Source organism: Rosa chinensis, chromosome 5 (genome assembly GCF_002994745.2).
Source record: "Rosa chinensis cultivar Old Blush chromosome 5, RchiOBHm-V2, whole genome shotgun sequence".
Classification (NCBI taxonomy): Eukaryota; Viridiplantae; Streptophyta; class Magnoliopsida; order Rosales; family Rosaceae; genus Rosa; species Rosa chinensis.
In genome coordinates, this window is record NC_037092.1 from 27,624,566 (window position 1) to 27,645,360 (window position 20,795).

The window sequence follows — 20,795 nt, forward strand, 5'->3', positions numbered from 1 at the left end:
CAATGGAAACCTCTGGTGCCGAAATATACAACTTTAATAGGAATCCGGCTTTAGGAGGAACAAGCACTAGATGGCTCACTAAATAGGTCTTGATTCTGTCGAAAGCCTCTTGATGTTTAGGTTCCCATACAAACTCGTTCTATCCTTACAACTTTAATAGTGGGGAAAAGGGCTGGATTTTTCTGGCAGAGTTAGAGATGAATCGTCTCAAAAAGTTGATCTTGCCCAGCAACCGCTGTAGCTCTTTCTTCGTTTGCGGAGGAGACACGTTGATAACCGCGTTTGCCTTATCCGCAGGGACCTATATACCTCTCTGATGAACTATAAACCCCAGAAAGTCACCTGCCTGTACTCCAAAAACGCACTTGGCGGGGTTCATTTTGAGCTTGTGTAGTCGCCTGCGCTCGAAAACCTTTCTGAGATCCGCAATGTGGTCCCCTCTCTTCTTAGACTTCACGACCATGTCTTCAATGTAAACTTCTGAGATCTTTCTGAGTATGTCATGGAAGATCAGGTTCATGGCTCTCTGATAGGTGGCCCCAACATTCTTTAGTCCAAAGGGCATGACCACATATTCGAAAACTCCCGCGAACCCTGGGCAACGGAACACGGTCTTGTGCCTATCCTCCTCCGCGACTGGAATCTGGTGATACCCTGTTGTTTTGTCCATGAAGGACAATAGTTCATGCCCTGCAACTGCATCTACCAATATGTCCGCGACCGGTTTGGGGTAGATGTCTTTGGGGGTAGCCAAATTGAGGTCTCTGTAATCCACGCCGACCCTCATTTTGCCATTTTTCTTGCGAACATGCATCATATTGGATAGCCACTTATTGTACCTGGCCACCCTGATGATGCCGGATTTGTGCATTTTTTCGACCTCCTCTTTGACCAGAACTTGGGTCTCCGAATTGATTTGTCGTGGCTCTTGCTTTACAGTTCTCTTATCAGGCAGCGTTGGCAGTTGGTGGCACACCAAGTCTGGTGATAGGCCTAGCATGTCTTGTATTTTTCCGCGAAGCAGTCCTTGTATTCCAGCAATAAGTAGAAGAGCCTCTGTTTCTCGCTAGGCTCCAAATAGGTGCTGATAGCCACTTCCATGGGCTCATCAGTTATTCCCAGATTGACATTTTCAATAGGGTCCCTGACCTTCGGAGGTGTGTCATCTAATGACGCTGGGGCAAGTTGAACCTCCTATTCTTCCTCTTCATGGTCAGAGAACTCCTTGTTAACAATTTCTAAGGTCGCGACTCGATCATTGACCTCTTCTTCCACCAAGTACGAGGATAGCCTATCGTATAGAGAATGGAAGGCCTCTATCCCTTCCTCTGGAAGGTCGTGATCCATTAATTATTCAAAGTATTGGGCACAACGTGGCTAGGCCTTTCCACGTCTTCTTTCGCGAGCGTGATCCCCCACTGTGCCAATTCAAAGGCCGTCACCCCTGTGAGGCGGCCCTTGTTGTCGATGCCACTAACCTGTAATGGAGTGATGGGCTCCAAGTAGTACCTGGCATATACATAATTCTCGGAAACAGGGAATGGGCGAGGATTAGCCTTAATCACCTCAGCCTTGTCAGTCACCCTGTTCCATATAATCAGTTCCTGGTGGAGAGTAGACTGAACACAATAGCTCCGGTGAATCCAGTCCCGGCCTAGAATGGCGCTGTAAGCGGCGTAGCAATCTGTCACAAAGAAAGCATAAACTCCCTCTGCGAGACTGACCTTGATACATAGGAACAGTAGGCCTAACGTCTTCGTTACAGTCCCCGCGAAGTTCTTAAGCGTGAGAGATGTGGATTGTATCTTCTCTTTCTTGATTCCAAGCAGCTGCATGGTCCTTGTAGTAATGACATTGACCGCGGCTCCACTATCGACCATGATTTTGCTAACCTTGGTGCCGCCAATCTCTGCCGTGATATACAAAGGTCGCTTGTGCTGGACCATAGCAAGTGTTAGTCTTGTAAAGCTCATGAAGAATCCCTTGCTATTAGCATCCTCAGTTTCAAGAAACACTGCCTCTTCCACATGTGTTGTTGCTGCTGAGGTAATCTGCAGAGGCTGTTCGATACCTTCCTCACCTTCTACACACTCCTGCGCGGCGACTGGCAGAGCATATTACGCGGGAAGCATATAAACCATGTTGCATGAGGTGTCTACCACATCTGTCTCGTCCATGTCATCCTTAAGGTTGAGCTTGGGTTCATCAACTGGGATTTAAGTGTTAAATTGTCTAGCCACCAAAGCAACCAACGATTCTTCTGCGGGGAATGGCTTTTCCTCCTGACTGTGTTCTGGTTTCGCGGCGCCTTGCCTTGATGGGTCCGGCCTCTGTACCTCTGCTGGGACCTCTTTTGGGGGTGCGACCACTAGACTTTGAACTTTCTTAGGTCTCCACTGCAAGGTGTCTGAAATGTTATCCTTGCCCTCTAGTCTCTAAAAAACTGAGGGCTTGGTTTTAGGCTCCTCGCGAAACAACCTGCGCCTGACACGTGGCTGCCTAGTTGGTGAGCTTTCCTTCCTAGCTGGAGGTGGTGTGCTTTCTTTAGTGATCCTGCAGAAAACATTGGGCTTGGATGCCCCTGATGCCGAGCTTACTTGCTTTTGAAAGCTACGGGGAGCCACCAAAGGCTTGGCGGCTAGCGCCTCCATCTTCTTCTGATATTGTTTAGGAGATTTTACCAATTGCGAAGGCTTGATAAGGCCTTGATCCTAAGCCTCTAGCGTTCTCTTGGCCTCTCCAAACCTTCGCTGCAACTTCCTCTTCTTAGAAGGACTAATCTCTATCGCCTTCCCTTTTTCTCTGGTGTATCAAGGAGGTTGACGAAGGCAGTATATAGGGTTTGGTCAAAATATCTTTGCGCTCTTTCCCAGCCTTCCCATCTTGTTTCTGTTCGGCCGCGGCCTCTTTCAATTTCCTGAACAAGTTGGAATCCTTTGGGGATGCCGGTGATTCTACCCTGTCTTTTGCTCTTGGGTTAGAAGGTTGATAATTTCGCAATGGCGAACCCACTTGACTAGTGGGAAGGAGCCAAAATGAAACGTCTGCTCGACCTCTTCATGTGACACTTGGATGCTACACTCCTCTTTGCATTGCGAGCATAGGACCACTGGTGAGGCCTCGTGGACATGTCTGGCCTTCTTCTTCGCTGGGACCTCATCCTCCTTGTTCTTCTCTCCTTGACCTCCGGTGGTCAAGTCTAGGGTTGGCTTCCTCTGGTTCTTCTTGGTCCAATTCACATTAACCATATAGACCCCGGTGTTAGGAAAAGGATTCAAGTCTACTAGTGTTGCCGCGGTCGTCGGAGCTTCCACCTGCAGACTACCATTATTGAGCCATACCTGAATCTGGTCCTTTAGCTTCACGCAGGCAGTTGTGTTATGATTCCACAGGTTGTGAAATTTGCAGTACTTTTTCACTTTCAGATGATCTGGTCGAGGGAATGGTCCAAAATCTGTCTTCACCATCTTCGCGGCGATAATCTCATCTAAGATCTCATGCACTGTATTGACATCATATGTATAAGACGCGAATTAAGGTTTGGTGATGACTACGGACTTAAGCTTGACTAGTTCCTTAGTTATTTTCAATTGTTTCAAGGCTGAGTTCTTTCTTCCAGTCAACTCAAATGCAGAGACCTCATTCTCCCCTTCTTCATCCTCTTCCTAGAAAACTTCTTCATTTCCGTGGTAGTTGGGATCGTAGGTGGCCGGCTGGTAGTTCACCGCAGCCACTGTACGGTGTTTTCCTAGAATATATGTCCCCTTAGATGCACTCTTCCTAGCATCTGTCTCTCTGAGGAGGTGCTCAAAGCTACCTACATCAGTGATAAGGTCTCCCATTGATTGGATCATGCTACCATGTTGCTTCTTTCGCTGACGTGGCTCTAAGCCCTTGATTGCCAACTTGACCAGTTCTCTTTCTGGCAAGACCATGTTCAGCTTAGCTTTCTGAATCTAAAACCTCTTAAGGTAAGCAACAGCAGACTCAATAGGTTGTTGGGCCATCTGGGTAAGGGAGGCCAAATCAACTTCAGGTTCTATCGCTCAGAAGGTTTCGCTAAAGAGCTTTTCCATTGCTGGCCAATTCGCGATGGACCCTGGCCGAAGCTTGGAGAACCAGGTGAAGGCGGCGCCTGATAAAGAAGTGCCAAAGATCTTGCACTTAAGACTATCATCATTCTGGTACTGGCCTCATTGTACCTTGAACCTGGCCAAATGGGTTGCCGCATTCTACGTATCTTCCCCTGAAAAAGTAGAAAATATGATATTTTTGTAGCCTCTGGGGAAAGGCACGAGAATTATATGTGGCGGGAAAGGCCCCTCATACACCTCATCCAGGTGGGCCCTGGGGTTAGCTAACCTGATCATCTCCTCAACCCCTTCGCATCTGACCTAGTCTGGACCAAGAGGAGGAGGTGTCGCCACAGTTTGGCGAGCAGCCTGCAAAGGTACAGCTTGGCTCGCAGTCGCTATTCCTTCCCCAAGGCGAATGGTTCGGGGAGTAGTGGACTGTTGAAGAGTAAATGCTGGCGTGGTCAATTCCTTTACCAGAGCCGTTATCTTGATCGGATTGCCTGCCAGGTCAATGCCATAGTAATTTCCTATGAGCTCTTCAAACACATTTTCTGCCCTATCGCTATAGTATTGAGTAAACATGACAGGATCAGTGGGAGTGCCCTCATCGAACTTCAGATTTTTGCTTTTCTGTGCGGCCAGTGGAGTGGTCTTGTTTCTGCCAATTACTAGGGCTTTTTCTTTACCCTTCCCTGACGCGGCAGTAGCGGCTGTAGAAGGTGTAGCGATGCTGCTGCTAGCCTTTTCTTGAGCATTCGGCGGTATATATTTGCCTGATCCAGAGGGCTGACCAAGAGAACCAAGGATGGCATTGGGATCTCCCAATGTTTTATTCATAACCTCTTTGGCTTGCTTCAACTCAGCTCTCTGCATGGCAACTTGGGTCGTAAGGTTGGAGCCCTCTTTGCGCATAGCCACGATGTCGGCGTTAACCATGTTAACAGCACTCAGAAGCTCCTGGTATTGTATGAGATTATTATCAACGATCCTATCGGCATGCATCGTGGCCTCATTGGCAAGATGTTGCGCATGCTTTTTGGCCTCCTGGGCATTCTGATTCATTCCTTGATCAAAGTCGCGAAGACCTTGTTCAGTCCTCGCGATTGAAGTAGCCAACTGCCTCCTATAATTGTCGCTGTTGGTCGTAAGGATGTAGAGTCGTTCGTCAATGCTAGCATCCTCTAGGATGATGAGGGCTTCAAACTCGCCAGCTTTAGTTGTTTCGCTAACAAGATAGACCATGATAGTCGCGGGAGCATTGAGCATCTCACTCATCAAGACAGTAGCCGAATTCTCGCCCTCAGTAGCTGGTAGCTGATTTCCTCCCTGCTCAGTTGACGTGTCAGGTGTTGGCGAATTGAGAGAAAATCTTTGAATCACCTGTTCGTTTGAGAGACCATGATAGTCTGCACGAGAGTGTGGCCTGCAACTGGAGGTCTTATGTTTCGGGTAGTTAAAGTAAACCTTTTAATAAGGGTTTGCGCTTGACCTTCCAATGGTGGCGGTTGCGAAGAAACGCTATGCAGGTCCCACTGGGCATGCCAAAATGTTTGGCTCCAAAACCAGTCTGGTTGCAAACAGTCTCTTTTGAGATTACGGGCGTGCCAGCACCATGGGGTGCAGTCTTCGGGGACTCTCTTGATCTAACTTCTTCTCAAACGTTGTGGACGAGGAGAGGACCAACCTCGTCACTAGGTTCTTTTCTCTGCCTTTCGGAAAATGACTTTTTACCTTATGGATAAGGGCTTGAATTGTGATCTCTTGCGTTCACCGAATCGATACTTAACGTTATAGGTTAAGCAGAGCAATCATTGGGAAGTTTGGAGAAAGCATGGGTTTGCTAAAGCATATCTTTAGCTTCGTTTGGTTGCAAGGGCGTTACCCTTGCTTCGCTGGGTTGCAACTAGGTTGCAGGTAGGTTTGCTCCGGAGAGGCTTTGATAATCTGAGAGACTGATTGATTGAAGAGTTGTTGTGTGTTTTTGTCCTTGAAACCTAGTATGTATACCCTAGGGTTTCCACTGTTCCTTGCCATAGAAGGATTATTGATTGAAGTTTCCTATTCAATCTCCTCTACTTGACACCAATAAGGGCTCGTTTTCCTTATGGATCTCGGAATGGATGAAGCTAAAACCCAAACCTAAGTAGACTTAATTTTGGGCCGCAGGTATCAGCCCGCTATGCTAAATCCCCTAAAGGGATCTTGCCAAAATTACTTTTGGGCTCAAACAGGAATAATCCTGCTCCTCTAGTAATTTCTTGCACTGCAATGAGGCTGTCACTATGAATGATAGCCTTCGAAATTTGCATAGCCAGAAGTAGCTCCAACCCCATATATGTTAATAGCTAGCAGCTCAATATGCAGAGGAGAAGAGATAAAGTTTTTTCGAGCATAAAAGGCAGTAACACAATCCCTCTCTGGTTTTTGATGACTCTACCAGCTCCTCCATAGTTTGAATGAATTGGAAATGGATCCGTCCACATTTAGTTTCACAAAATCATACTCGGGAGGAGTCCAAAACTCCACTCGTTTGTTAACCACTTCTGTTGTACTGCTAGCGCAAACATTGGCCTGCAATTACTCTTCGGTTCAAATATTCATATTACTCACAAAAATAAGCCTAATCACACAAAAATCTGTTGGTATTTTAAAAGATTTTAAAATCTTTAATTTAATTTTGGGCTAAATACTGATTACTACCCTGTAGTTTGGGTTCAAAATCAATTCAGTCCCTGAACTTCTAATTTCATCAAAAACACCCCTGCACTTTCAATTTTGATATAATAAGTCCAATTTATTAGTTTTCCAATAATTGAAGTTATTTAACTTGTTAACGTGGCTCATATATGGCCTATGTTTTATAATGCGGTGTCGAGGTGGCCTGCATAGTCAATTTAGGAGTGAGTCCTACTAAAAAATAAATAGTTTTTTAACAAATAATCCAACTATAACTTGAACTCATAACAGAATATTAACGAATTGGACCTATTAGATCAAAATTGAAAGTGCATGGGTGTTTTTGATGAAATTAGAAGTGCAGGAACTAAATTGATTTTGGACCTAAACCACAGGGTAGTAACTAGTATTTAGCCCTTTAATTTTCAATTTTGAATTTGTAACTTATGCTTTTAATCCTAAAATTATTTGGGGGTTATAGGAGTTTCATTTTTGGATTTAATTTTCTGATTTTATGGTGTGTTTTATGATGGAGGTTACATGAGATATTTGGAGCCTATAAAAAGCAACAATGTTTCCCAAGTTGTTTACGACAAAAGGGTTATCTCTACTCCTCATTTGCATACTACTACTTCGATTACTACTTTCCATATTTTACTATTATTTTCGGCAATGGTTCTATGACTTGGAGATTCTATTCGACTATGAATGTGCTCATAGCGGACCTTTGGTTTCTTGTATTGGGTTCGTATCTTGGAGTCTTGTAGACTGTCAGCGCCTGCACGTAGGGAGGCTACAAAGGCTTTAGGACAACGTCCTTTGACGTGCTTCACCATACCAGGCTTGTTTTCTCACTTTAGTTTTACTATATATATATTACCTATTAGCCTATCTATTTTGTCTTAACTTTTCTTTCTTTTATTTTACCAAATTCATTTTCTATTTTAATCAATTTTACAAAGGAGAAAAAAAAAACCCAAATTTTACAACAAAATCCATTAGCAAAAAAACGAGGGTTTGTCATCCAATAAAAGAAATGAAAAGAAAGCCAAATCCTCCATTGCGCAGCTCTCCTTCTAAGTTCTAAACTTTGAATCATAGTCAAAGTCTCGAAGATAAGTGTAATTCTCATTGAGGTCAACGTATTATATCCCCCTCCATGGGTTTGAATAATCTTAATTATACCTCCTAAAGGGCTTGAGTTTTGCCTTTGATCTTTAAAAAAAAAAAAATTAAAAAAAAAAAAAAGGTCTTTTGATTTCAGCTGTTTCTCTTGTTCATCGTTTCGGATTTATCAGACTAAAAAAAAAAAAAATCGTTTTGGATTTAGAATTTGGGGAATTTGATTCTAGACCCAAGTTCACACACCCCTTTTAGAATAAACCCATCCATAAGAGTGTTTTAATATACACCTAAACCAATTAATTAGGCTTATTCAAAATAAAAAAACCTATTAAATAGGATAAATATTAAAACCCAATGTTGTTAAGAATTACTAAAGCTGCCACTATCAAATTCCCCATTCACCTATTAAATAGGATTAATATTAAAATCTAGTCTTGCTACCAATGGAAGTCATGAAATGGCTGCCCATAGACATTGGTCGGAATTACTCAACCCTTGATTCCAACAATTGAAAACTCTCCTCTGGGTTGGAGGTTATGTAATCTCCACATTCCAAAGCCTAATCTCTACATTCAAAGCCGGTATCAATATCTCCACAATCATGCGAGTATTTTTTGATTTCATGCATGTTGTGATTGTGATATAAATGGATCGCACAATTAGAGGTTGGCGGGTTGCCTTTGTTCAACTGCATATCCCTTTAATCCGATTGGCATGGTTGATCAGCATTGTGTTTGCTACCTATTTAATAGCTGTGTGTCTTCCTGACGAAGAAGTATTTGTTTTGTGATTTTTTCAGGGTTTATGCTATTGAATAGGTACAATAGACTCTACAAGTTCTTGATTGCATATTTCTTTTTCCTCTTATTGTTTCTCAATAGATTCTATAAGTTCTTGATGGCTAAAGAATACTCCCACCTATAGTTTAAGTGCTATCTAATAATAGAAATATCTCCACAAAAGGATGTTTAATCACGTTGAGAAATCTACGAAATCTAATAGGAATTTCTACACAAACATATCTACTAAAAAATAGCAAATATATAGATCAAGTCTGAATGGAATAGATATAAAATAATTAAGGCAATTAATCTTTTTAAATAAGGATTATCTACACAAACCATCTCCTAAAATATGGCATCAGTTATATACTATAATTAAGGCGATTAATCACGTTGAGATATCTAATATAGGAATATCTACACAAACATATCTACTAAAAAATGGCAAATATATAGATCAAATCAGAAAGGAAGAGATATACAATAATTAAGGCAATTAATCGTTTTTAAATAAGGAAAAATAAATTAATTGTATTAAATTCTAATTTGTGTTATAACTGATGCCATATTTAAATTCAAAAAAAAAAAAAACAGCTATATTTGAGGAATATTTTCCTTATTCAATCAGAAGGGTAAAATAGTCAAACTAAAAAAACATGAAAAAACTTAATTATAGACTTAAAACCTATAAGAAATGTTTAATTATGTGAATGAGTATAGATTAAAAGAAAATATAGGAATGGATTTTTCTTAATAGGAGCTTTATTTTTTGAGTTTTTTTTTCTTCTAATTTTCTCTTATTTACAACTAGAGCTTGACCACTAAAAATGAGCAGATTGAAGTGGGGTTGAAAGTTGCCTCCCTTTACCTTGAAAGCCACATTGAAATCATGGCTTTGATTCTTGAATGTGATTGATCCTAATAAGTGGAAAATGGAAAATTGACATGAACAATTAAACCCACTCATCCTGACATGAGCTTGAGGCCCTGCCATGTGTGACTTCAATTTAGGTTGATAAAAATAAGCCTTTCAATTTCGAGGGCCCTTCCTAAAATAGTCGATGTACTTAGCTTTCAGACTAATTTATGTGTTGTATAACCCGGCCTTTGTTTTAAATTTTATCTGGAGATCGACATATGTTGTTTTTTCTTTCTTTGTTTTGGACAATAAATCTTGTGGTTTAGAATAATATCCTTAATCATAGTTAATTGTACATTGTTATTGCTATAAGCTCAGTACCATTTGATTTAGTAACATTCGTGATTTTTTTTTGTGTGAATAATCTTGAGTTCGACTCACGGATCTATTAGTAGTTGTAAATTCTAAGTTATAATTTCTTCAAATTTTTTTGACAAGAAAAAGAGATTTCATTAACTTCATTGCTAAATCATCTTTAGCAATACTAGCCATTTTTTAGTTAAGTTTTAGCCAAAGTATCTAAAAAGTCATTTTGGCTAGCCACTTTAGAAATACGTCTGCATCAGTGTTATCTACTTCAGCTAATTTTGAATTTATATTATTTTATAAATGAATATTAAATAGTTTAAATATATTTATAAATTACATAAAATAACTTAAAATGAAGGTTTTAAATTATAGAGAGGCTCATCTCGCTCTATATATTTAGGAGCGAGATAGTTAAAAGTTATAATGGAGAGCCACCACTACAGGAAAATGGATCATTCATGACGTTCAAAGCGCGCATTAAATTACAATTTACGACGTGCAAAGTCATGCAAAAGTGCGTCTTTATAGACAGCGTCGTGAAATTGAGTTTCATTTTTGAATTTTACGGCGCACAAAAAGCACGTCATGAATCTATTCCCGCCAATTAGAAAATGTTAAACTCACGACATCAGTGCACGCCGTAATCAACACTTACGCGCGCCGTAATTTCACATCATGTGCGCCGTAAATCAACAAATGCACTCCATAAATTTACATTTTGCACATCGTAAATAAACATTTATGCACGCCGTACATGGACAAATGTGTGCTGTAAATTTGTTTGTTTTTCCTAGATATTTTCCCAATTTTAATGAGCTATTATGTTAGCTTTTGTTTACATTTCCACAGTACATTAACTCAAGCACCCAAAAGTAAAGTAGACAAATTAAGAAATGTGCATTTTATAAAATTATCCATTATATTCAACAACTCAAATTAATCCAATGTTGAGAAACTATATATTCTTCAAGTCATAACAAAAGAGGCCTTCAACAGTGGTGGATTCAAAAACTTTTAGCAGGATGTGTGAGACTAAAATTGAACGGTCATTCAATAGCAAAAGAATATTACTCTTGTAGGTGAAGATCAATAAAAATTCATTGATCACAACACACACACACATATACAGATCCTATCCAGAGCGGATCTCTGCTTTGAAATTAACGTGTGAAGTTTGAGTTTTGGGTCACATTTCGGTCGCATATCCACATCTCGACCGTTCAGTTTTTATGTACTATTGTATAGATCATCTCTGCAAATTTTCAGCCAAATTGATGATCATTAAGGTATCTAAATGGCTTAAATTAATGGACGGACTGAATCTGTCAACCTGAACCGTACTAGCTTTAAGGGAGTTATCAATACCTTAACGATCATCATTTTGGCTAAAAATTTGCAGAGATGATCTATACACTAGTACTTAAGAACTTAACGGTCGAGATGTGGATGTGGGACCGAAAAGTGACCCAAAACTAGAACTTCACACGTTAATTTCAAAGCGGAGCTCCGCTCTGAATAGGATCTGTGTGTGTGTGTGTATCAATAAAATTTACAAATAAATATTATTTACTATAATTCAAAAAATTCAGTAAGAAAGAAAAAATTATCAATGAATCTCGATGAGATGATGAACATCCATCAGCTTCAATTGATTCATTAATTAGGATAAGAAAATAAATTTGATAAATGAATTGATGGAGGGCCCTGCGCACTTGGAAGGAAGAAAAATAAAAACCAATAGCAATGGAGAGAGATAGATTGTGCCTTTGAATTTTTTTATAATTAATTTTTCAAACAGTTCAAAACGACCTTGTTTTGTTTAATGAAACTATTTCTAAACGGCATCGTTTCGAGGATCTCTTTTCTTGGAAAAGAATCACATCATCTTCTTCTTCCTCAATGCTGTTATTTCTTTCTGCCATTTTTAACAGACCCAAAGGTCTTCTTCGCCTTAAGCTTCTTAACCAGCTCAAAAGATTGAGGTTGGGCAACTGCCAAACCTCGCCACCCCCTGAATCCGCCCCTGGCCTTCAAGATGAAATAAAAGGCAAGAATGAAATAGAGGTCTAAAACTTGCCAATCCTCGAATCTCATATATGCTCTTCCTATCTTGTTTTTGAAATGATCAAACATCTTATCGGTGATGTTCTTGTTTTGCCTTCAGCTCAATTGCTTACCTACAAGGAGGCAACAATCATATAACTTACACTTCAATTTCAAATTGCTTATCAATTTCAACTGTTAAACTCAAACGCTACAGCCCAGCACTAATTTTATTATAAGGACTACTTCACTTCCCCAAAGTTTCAATCACACATTCCACAGAAGGAAAAACAAAAAAAAAAACAAACAACTTCAATCACCAAATTCATTCTTGACTTCCTAAACCAAAAGCATACCCATTTAAGCTCAAAAACAGCTGTGATGTGAAACTATAACGCAAATTGAGTCAACAGAGTTAACAACAGTAAGTTCTATGTTTGATTGTGAGATTGCACTAGAACAAAATAACAACTATTGCTCTTCAAAATTCCATAAACTAGAACATCTATTCCCTCAGAGATAAGTTCTATGTTCTGAAAATGCTACTATCTTTGCCTTATATTGAACCATAATGCACTCAAAGACTAAAAGTTTACCTCAAATAGCACATATTAAAGTAGCTTGATGAAGTTGATGGGCCAAGCCACTGTGCTTCCTTTAGCTGTACCAAGTATACTGAACTCTTGGGTTGGCCGAAACAATGGTATGTCATGAGAGACTTCACGCACCCAAACTTTCCAACAACCAAGACCAAGAGGAACACAATGTACTTTCTCGTTTGGATCCTATGAGTGAAGGTCAGCAACTGCAACAATCTTTTCCTCTTTATCCAACCAACTTAACAAGTGTAATTTCTTCATCTTGACTTCATTCCCACCTTCCTTGTCTTTGGTTGTTGGCCGAATACTTGCATGTGTCTTCTGCTTGCTTTGTTTGGTTCCTTCTTGTTCAGAACCTTCAACTCTATGATCTTTTTCTTTTCTTTTCTTGCTCTCTACAGTGTCATTTACTTTTTTCCTTTGTGCAATCTCAATGGCAGATTGTTGAGCACTGCTTGTTTCCTTTTTTTTACATAAACAAAAAAATCAGTAACATTACTATACATATGAAAAAGAAATAATACATGATGTATTTTGGGCCAGAATACTTACATTCTTCTTTTCTCTTTTGTCTGACTGAGCTAAAATGTTTTTTAATTACCACCATTTTCAACTCTTCAACTCTTGAGTAGTAGCAAGCAGTGCATTCTCCAGCATTGTAACTTTGCTACCCATGTATGTTTGACCATCTACCTTTGAAGGAAGTGCTCCAAATCCATAGCCTCGTACTCGTCCTCGTCGATCGGGTCCTAAAACTTTAGAAACAGCATCATCCGTGACAGAACGAGTTTGTGAAGTTGCTTGTTCTGCCATGGTTTTTTTCACTTGTTTCTGAAAAATATAGCAAACAAATGAAAATATAGCAATAATTTCTCAACAAAAACAGAGAATATGATAAGTGAAATATGCATTCAAAGTCAAAGATGTTAGAATTACTCACCACTACTTTTGGATCTTCAACATCTTCAGTTGAATCCTTCTTCTTTGCTTCATAAGCATGAAGCTACACATCACACCTTGATATTGAATCAGGTTCATCACTTTTTTTCTTCTATAAAACAAAAATGATGGAGATCAGCTATATTATTCTCATTCATAGAACATGTGCAATTTTGTTCAGTCTTACCAACTCATCCTCAATGCAAGCAAAACTTTTTCTGCTTGTCCTATGAAGTAAAGTTTTCTGTTCTCTCATCCGTTTAAACTTTTCACACTTTTCCTATAAACAAAACCAAGTGAAATTAAATTTTTCATATGCATCCAAGATATAGCAGAGGAAAATGAGTAGCAAATCAAGTAATAGTCATGGGAAACCTTTGTCGATACACTTACCATAAAGGCTGGAGTAATTCTAGATTTGATAAAACTTAACGACGCATCCATAGAATGTATATTATCAGGTTTGCACATGGCAGCAGCTGTTTGTAGGCCTACCGATTCAGCTTGCTTTCGTACTTCTTTTAATGTCAAGCATCTATAATCTCGCCAAAGCTTAGCCATTCTTTGGAAAATTGCTTTCTTGTGACACTCGTCCACAATGTAATAAGTCTACATAGAAAATAAGATCAATAAAACATTACTTCTGTACAAACAACAATCATACTAAGAAGTTACAAACTTGTAATTAAAAATGAACTTACAGTGATGTGTTGCCAAATTTGAGTTTTGAATTTATCTGAGATCGCTTTTCCAGTCCAAGATGGAATTGTTAATGGTACTAATTCTCTTGCTGTGACCCCAAGGAAAGTAGCAAATCCAGCTGCATGTTTCCCATAAGGCTGACTTCTTTCATTGAATTCTACTTCAATAGGTTCTATTACTTTTCCTTTGTCCAATGCCTTTGCCTTACCTCTTGGTTTTCTGTTTGAAAGTTCTGAATTTGTTGCATCTTCAGTTCCTCTACTAGCAGATGCTTTGGGAGAATTTGAACCTCCCTCTGAGATTTGTAAAGTTTCATTTATTTCTTGCCTCATTGTAGCAATAGCAGCGGCTAACACAGCTTTTCGTTGTTTTTTTCCTCTCTTCTCACCTTTTCGTGAAGTCTAGCGTTAACAATGAATAAGTAATTAACTAATGATAATTTCTCAAGTGAAGTAAAACTAATGTAAATATTTAAAACAATGAACACATGGTTTAACTTACTTCTCCATTAGCCATGATTGATTACTTCTCCTTTGTGCTTGACAAAAGTAATATCCTTGAAAAAGCTCCTATAAACATCCATAAGAACATAAGGATATTAGCCATTAACATTACTTATGTAATCTACTATCCCAACCTACATTACAATAATACAATCACTTATAGCAGAATATATCACAAAATTGATTTTACCACTATGCAGAAATCAACACTGCTTCACCAGACTATGCCTTAAAAGATATATAACAATGTGAGTACTGGACTATTAGTTAATCTCATCATACTTAATTTCTAAAGGGGCATTAATTTCATAAAAAAGCCACTGATAGCAGCTCAACTGCTCTTTTCATATCCTCATTTAGGTAACTTACTGGACCATTGTCCCATAACATACTACTTTGATCATATTGCACCTTTACCAAACAACTTTATAGCTTACAGCAATGTTGATTCTAGCAATGTTGATTTTTGTAAATAGGCATAAAAGTGCAGCAGTGAACAAATGTAGATGAAACCATAGTACTTACAGAGAATAAGCAAGACTTCTTTTCCCTTAGTTGTGATTAATCTTCAGTTTCTTCACTATCTTCATCAGTCTATATTATAGATGAAATCAATAAAGCAGTTAAGTACTACATACTAAGCATAAACAATGATATCACCACTCAAGTAACAACTAAAATATCAGTTCAAGCAGAAATTATAAAACACAATGATATGTAGGCACTATTGCACATTCAAGCAGAAATTACCGAAGCATTATTATTCACATCCTCACTATCACGTCTCAAACAATTGTCATCATCAAGATTGTGGCCAAGTTGTGATACATCAAATGGAGCACATGGTATGTACTCAACCTCATTAAGGTTCTCATTCTCATAAAACCCTCTTGGTGGTGCTCTTAGCACTACATACCAGTTCGATGTCTTACTCTCTCTTGAGTAAAAGACTTGTTTTGCTTGAGATGCAAAAATAAATAGGTCCCTCTCAAACTGATGCTTCCCCTGGTTGAGATTAACTAATGTAAATCCATCTTCCACCTTGACACAATTACTTATATTTGCCCAATCGCAATGAAAGAGAGGCACTTTAAAGTTATGGTAGTCTAATAGGATTATTTCCCTTATAACACCATAGTAGTCTACCATCTCCAACCTTAGAGCAGTGTCTTTTGCACTAGCTCGACAATACATGTCCCTTTCAACAAAAACACCACTGTTTTGAGTGTCCTTCTCTGCTGCCTTTGTATGAAATCTATTTCCATTAATAATAAAACTTGAACAGCTCTTCACCTCCCGTCGAGGTCCACAAGCAAGCCACCTCACAATATTTGGCATATCAGCGGAATCACCCGTTCTAACCATTTCGGACAGCCAACAAGAAAATTTTTTCATATGCTTCTTGTCTAGCAGGCTTTCATTCTTTGTAAGACGTGAGTCTAAAAGCTTGAGCTCATCCTTAAGCATTCTGGTTAGAAAAGTGCATCATAATTAGTATGAATAATGGAGTAGAAAAAGGAAGAAAGTAATTGACTTCAAAGAAATAGAAACTTCAATCAAACTTCAGTAAGGTCTATTACTTACTTCCTCCATGGATCAAGTATGATCGTATTCATCAAAACATAACGATGTGCAATCTGCAACATTGTTGGAGTCATTGGTCTACTCTTCCCACCAAATCCACGCCCTTCTAAAACATTATCATCTTCAAGATCCTCATTGCGTTTGTGCTGCACACCCACATCAGCAGCTTGTGTGAAATATCCACTGCAAAACTTTGTAAGTTCTTCAGCTAAATACTTTTCAGCAATGCACTCTTCAGGGTTCGAACGATTTTTCACATAGTCCTTTAATGTCTTCATAAACCTAATGCAATAATATGAATTGAAATTAGAACCAACAGTTAAAAGAAAAGATTGTATAAATGTAGAGAAAATATATAATGTAGACTCAATTTTCAGGAGGGAACATCCATCGTAGATGTATCGGCCTACCAATTCGAGCTTCTTGTACAAGGTGAATAGTTAGGTGGACCATAACATCAAAAAATGATGGATCGAGGAAAGAATCTCTTCAACATACACAAAGTTTCAGGCACTTCATTTTCCAGTTTTTCCAATTCTTTTTCATCAAGAACTCTTTGACATAACTGATTAAATGTAGCACAGAGTCGAAAAATAGCAATCCTTGGTCCTTTTGGCAAGAGCCCTCCTAATGCCACTGGAAAAACTTGCAGCATGAGCACATGACAGTCATGTGACTTCAGGCCTATAATTTTATAATCTTCCAGTGACACCTTGCTAGCAATATTAGAACTATACCCATCCGGCATTCTCAAATATGCTACCCTTTCACAAAAAATCTACCTCTCTCCCTTTAAAAATACATATGCAGGGGTTGTACCTTTAAAGCTACTAAGGTCATCATTCTTTAGGTGCAAATTCTTTCGAATCCCCATCTTCTTCAAATCTTTACGAGAATTTGGGTTATGTTTTGTTTTTCCCTTCATATTCAAGAGAGTTCCAAGAAGGCTCTCACAAATGTTCTTCTCGGTATGCATCATATCCAAATTGTGATGTAATAACAATGCCTACAACATTAATAATATGATAATATCAGTAACTAAGTGAGGAAGTTATAATAAAAACTGAAAATGAATTAATGAGAGGGGAAAAACTTAACATACCTCCCAATATGGCAGATCAAAAAAGATTGATCTCTTCTTCCAACGTTTTGTAAGCTTAAAAGGATTCACACCACCATCATCCTCTAAATCATTAGTCTTATCTTCAGCCCTCTGTCTTTTTCTCTTTCTTTTGCCATCCTCCCCATCTTTCTGTTTTTTTTCTTTTCCCCAATCATTTACAAAATCCTTGACAACTTGGAAAACTTGTGATCCCGTTAATTGTATAGGCTTTGCTCTATGCTTCTCGGTTCCATCAAACCAAGAAGCTTTAAATCGAAAAGGATCATCTTCAGGAAGCCACCTCCTATCACCCATGTAAGCATGTTTTTTTCCATTTTCTAGCCATTGTGAACAGGTTTGGACACCACAAACAAGGCAAGCTTTTCTGCCTTTTGTGGAATAACCCGATAAATTCCCATAAGCAGGGAAGTCATTGATAGTCCACATTAAAACTGCCTTCAAACTGAATGTGTTATCTCTCCACTCATCATACACACTTACCCTTACCCATAACTCCTTCAAATCTTCAATAAGTGGCTGCAAATAAACATCAATATCGTTTCCAAGTTGCTTTGGCCCTGGGATCAGCAATGTTAACATCATATTTTCCTTAGACATACATAAAGATGGGGGAAGATTGTATGTCATCAATATCACCGGCCAATAACTATACCTAGAACTAAAGTCACCAAACGGATTGAATCCATCTAATGATAGTCCAAGTCTCAGATTTCGAGGTTCTGATGCAAAGTTAGGCCACTTATTGTCAATGTTTTTCCATACCAGATAATCAACAGGGTGGCGCATCTTACCATCTTGACTTCTATGATTGTAGTGCCAGGTCAATTGTTCAGCCATCTCTACTGACTTAAACATCCTTCTAAACCTGGATATGATTGGAAAATACCTAAACACCATTGCCGGAACTCCTTTATGAACTTTTTTGGTGTGTTTATGAACCTTCCACCTCAATGAACCACATTTTGGACAGGTCTCCACATGCTCTAGTTCTTTTCTAAACAATACAGAATCCCTTACACAAGCATGTATCTTCTGGTAACCTAGAACAAATACTTTCAAGAGTTTTTTAGTTGAATACAAGGAATTTGGAAGAATGTTCTCTCTTGGTAGTAAGCCCCCAATCAATTGGAGGAGGTCATCAAAATCATTATCAGGTAAACTGTGTCGAGCCTTATACTTAAACAAGGAAACTGTGGAAGACATCTTAGTAAAATCAGACCCTGAATATAATCGTAGTTCTGCCTCCTCTTATATATCTCTAAAGTCAGCCTCATTCCTTTCATTTTCAGGTTCCATAACAACATCACCTTGAAAGTATGCGTCTTTCAAAATTCTGTACGTTTCCAGAACTTGAACATTCTCTTCTTGTGCATATGTTGTCGACTCACCATGTAAGATCCGACTAACATGAAGAGGATGGATCTCATTCATGCACAAGTGACCAAAAACTAACTTAGGGGAATGGCACTGCATATTTTTGCAGAGGCGACAAGGGCATTGCATGATAGCTGGATTCCCCAAGCTGGTGTGAAGTCTATCAACATACAATTGGGCTCCAGCACGGTAGGTTTTAGAGTTTCTAAAGAACAGAAAAAACAGTAACAATTTTACTAAGAATCTACATACTTAAAACTTATGGCCTAAGGTTTTGAATATAACCTGGGATAATATATCCATTCTGTATCCATGGAAGCTTGCCTAGGTGGCTCCAATTGTCTTTTAATTATGAGCAAATTGAAATGAAGGGGAGCTTGAGTTTAAAACAAGTTGTTTATTGTTCAGTTCACAATATCTGCTAATTCAACTAAACTCATAAAGTAACACTAGTACTCAGTACATTTCAAATATAGAAGGAATCCCAATATACAACTACCAAACACATGGGAATAAACAAAGGATTCAATCTAAGAATGCTATTGTTTCCAGTAGCATTAATCTAAGCATTCAATATAAGCACATTTCAAATATAAAAGGCATCCCAATATACAACTACCAAACAACACCACAAATGCTAATGGCAAATCATGCTTTCAATTCTTTCAGATACATATTTTGTCTCTTCCAAAATGATATATATCAAGCTTAGAATGCAGCAAGAATTACAACATCTTCCTATCAACACATGTTTGTGGTTAATTAATTATGCATTTAGAGACGAGCTAGATGCTAATGCATATAGAGAAGCAAGACCTGCATTCAACATCTTCCAAATTGATTCATTGAGCTTAGATTAAGAAATTATAATTTCCCACTTCATACACAACAGACACAAAATGATCAGCAGGAAAGCATATGCACTAGAGAGTCCAGTTACTTTTAGAAACAATCACAATAAGTATTTGTCAGGTCCATAATTACCTACTAATTATTCCCCTAATCTTTCACTTTTTCTTAATCTTTGTGTTTATTTATATATATTTATTATATTTTCCTTATCATGCTAGGAAATGATGGAGAAGCTTGGAAATGCACTAAAAAGTCAACTTTAGCACATTTTCCTACTCCGGCTAGGAGAAACCGAGCTAGGCAAGGAAGGAGCAGCGGCAGGCCGATCAAATGAACTTCAAATGAGTTGAAACTTTCCAGATCCATTCTAGACATCCTAACGATCATTTATTATGAAGAGTGAAAAAACTAGTTCGGAGTGGAAGGGCTTCAAAAGATAGGCACAAATTTCTGACTAAAAGACGAAAACTGCAAAACCTGACCTGTAAGTATTCCGGTAGCATTTCCGGCCAAAACACGGCGAACTAAGCACTAAAATTTTACCTGGATGATCTACACTCATGGAGGAATATTTGGTATGAAGAAGTCAAAGGCCAATTTGATAGGAGCATTTTAATGCGACGTTTTAACGATTATTTCCTCATATTTACTTAGTTATCTCCTTAAATGAATCCCTTTAGTTTTAGAAAGTTTCTTTTTCCGGTTTTTAGAAAGTTTCCATTTTTCATTTCTGGAAAGTTTCTATTTGTCATTTCTGGAAAGTTTCTATTTTTCATTTCTAGAAAGTTTCCATTTCTCACTTTTAGAAAGTTTCTATTTTTCATTTTAGGAAAGTTTCTATTTTTAGTAATAGTTTCTATTTTCAGGTCCTTGGAGCTCAAAAGTGGAAATGAACTCACGAAAGGAAAGAGGAGCTAGCAAACATTAAGATGTGTGAAGATGAGACACAAAGGGCTATACAAATGAGCAGAAATGAAGAAATAAGCTTTCATGTTCCAACTAGGAAACCCTGTGCAAAAGAGGAAAGTGTACCAAGCAAGATTCTGAAGCTAACCAAGAAACTTGACCGAAATAATGAAGACATGGCATTGGAAGATGACAAGGCTTGAAGATGACGCAACAAGGCCCAAGAACTCTATGAATTAACTTGGATTTTCGGCAAAATGGATAAAAGCCCATGGAATTAGGG

General features: G+C 38.5%; 2 protein-coding genes across 2 annotated transcripts; both read right to left on the minus strand.

Moving 5' to 3' along the window:
- Positions 1–13,622: 13,622 nt before the first annotated feature.
- On the minus strand, positions 13,623–14,639 carry LOC121049179. Its single transcript, XM_040505789.1, has 3 exons — positions 14,170–14,639; positions 13,862–14,077; positions 13,623–13,748 (listed from the first exon to the last, which is right to left on the minus strand). The coding sequence occupies exons 1-3, from the start codon at positions 14,500–14,502 to the stop codon at positions 13,623–13,625; spliced, it is 675 nt and encodes a 224-aa protein (XP_040361723.1). The 5' UTR covers positions 14,503–14,639.
- Positions 14,640–15,408: 769 nt separating this feature from the next.
- Positions 15,409–18,217, minus strand: LOC112203559. The gene is made up of 4 exons (XM_024344508.1): positions 17,360–18,217; positions 17,040–17,263; positions 16,258–16,539; positions 15,409–16,141 (listed from the first exon to the last, which is right to left on the minus strand). Exons 1-4 carry the CDS (start codon positions 18,215–18,217, stop codon positions 15,409–15,411), a joined length of 2,097 nt encoding a protein of 698 aa, XP_024200276.1.
- Between the last annotated feature and the right edge of the window lie 2,578 nt (positions 18,218–20,795).

Coding starts and splice junctions, on each gene's coding strand:
- LOC112203559 (XM_024344508.1), bottom strand. CDS start 18,217: ATGGCTGAACAATTGACCTGGCACTACAATCATAGAAGTCAAGATGGT. Junction 16,540..17,039: donor GTATTTTTAAAGGGAGAGAG/GTAGATTTTTTG, acceptor TTATTGCATTAG/GTTTATGAAGACATTAAAGG. Junction 16,142..16,257: donor ATACTTGATCCATGGAGGAA/GTAAGTAATAGA, acceptor TTTTCTAACCAG/AATGCTTAAGGATGAGCTCA.
- LOC121049179 (XM_040505789.1), bottom strand. CDS start 14,502: ATGAGGCAAGAAATAAATGAAACTTTACAAATCTCAGAGGGAGGTTCA. Junction 14,078..14,169: donor AAATTTGGCAACACATCACT/GTAAGTTCATTT, acceptor TTTTCTATGTAG/ACTTATTACATTGTGGACGA. Junction 13,749..13,861: donor GAATTACTCCAGCCTTTATG/GTAAGTGTATCG, acceptor TTTTGTTTATAG/GAAAAGTGTGAAAAGTTTAA.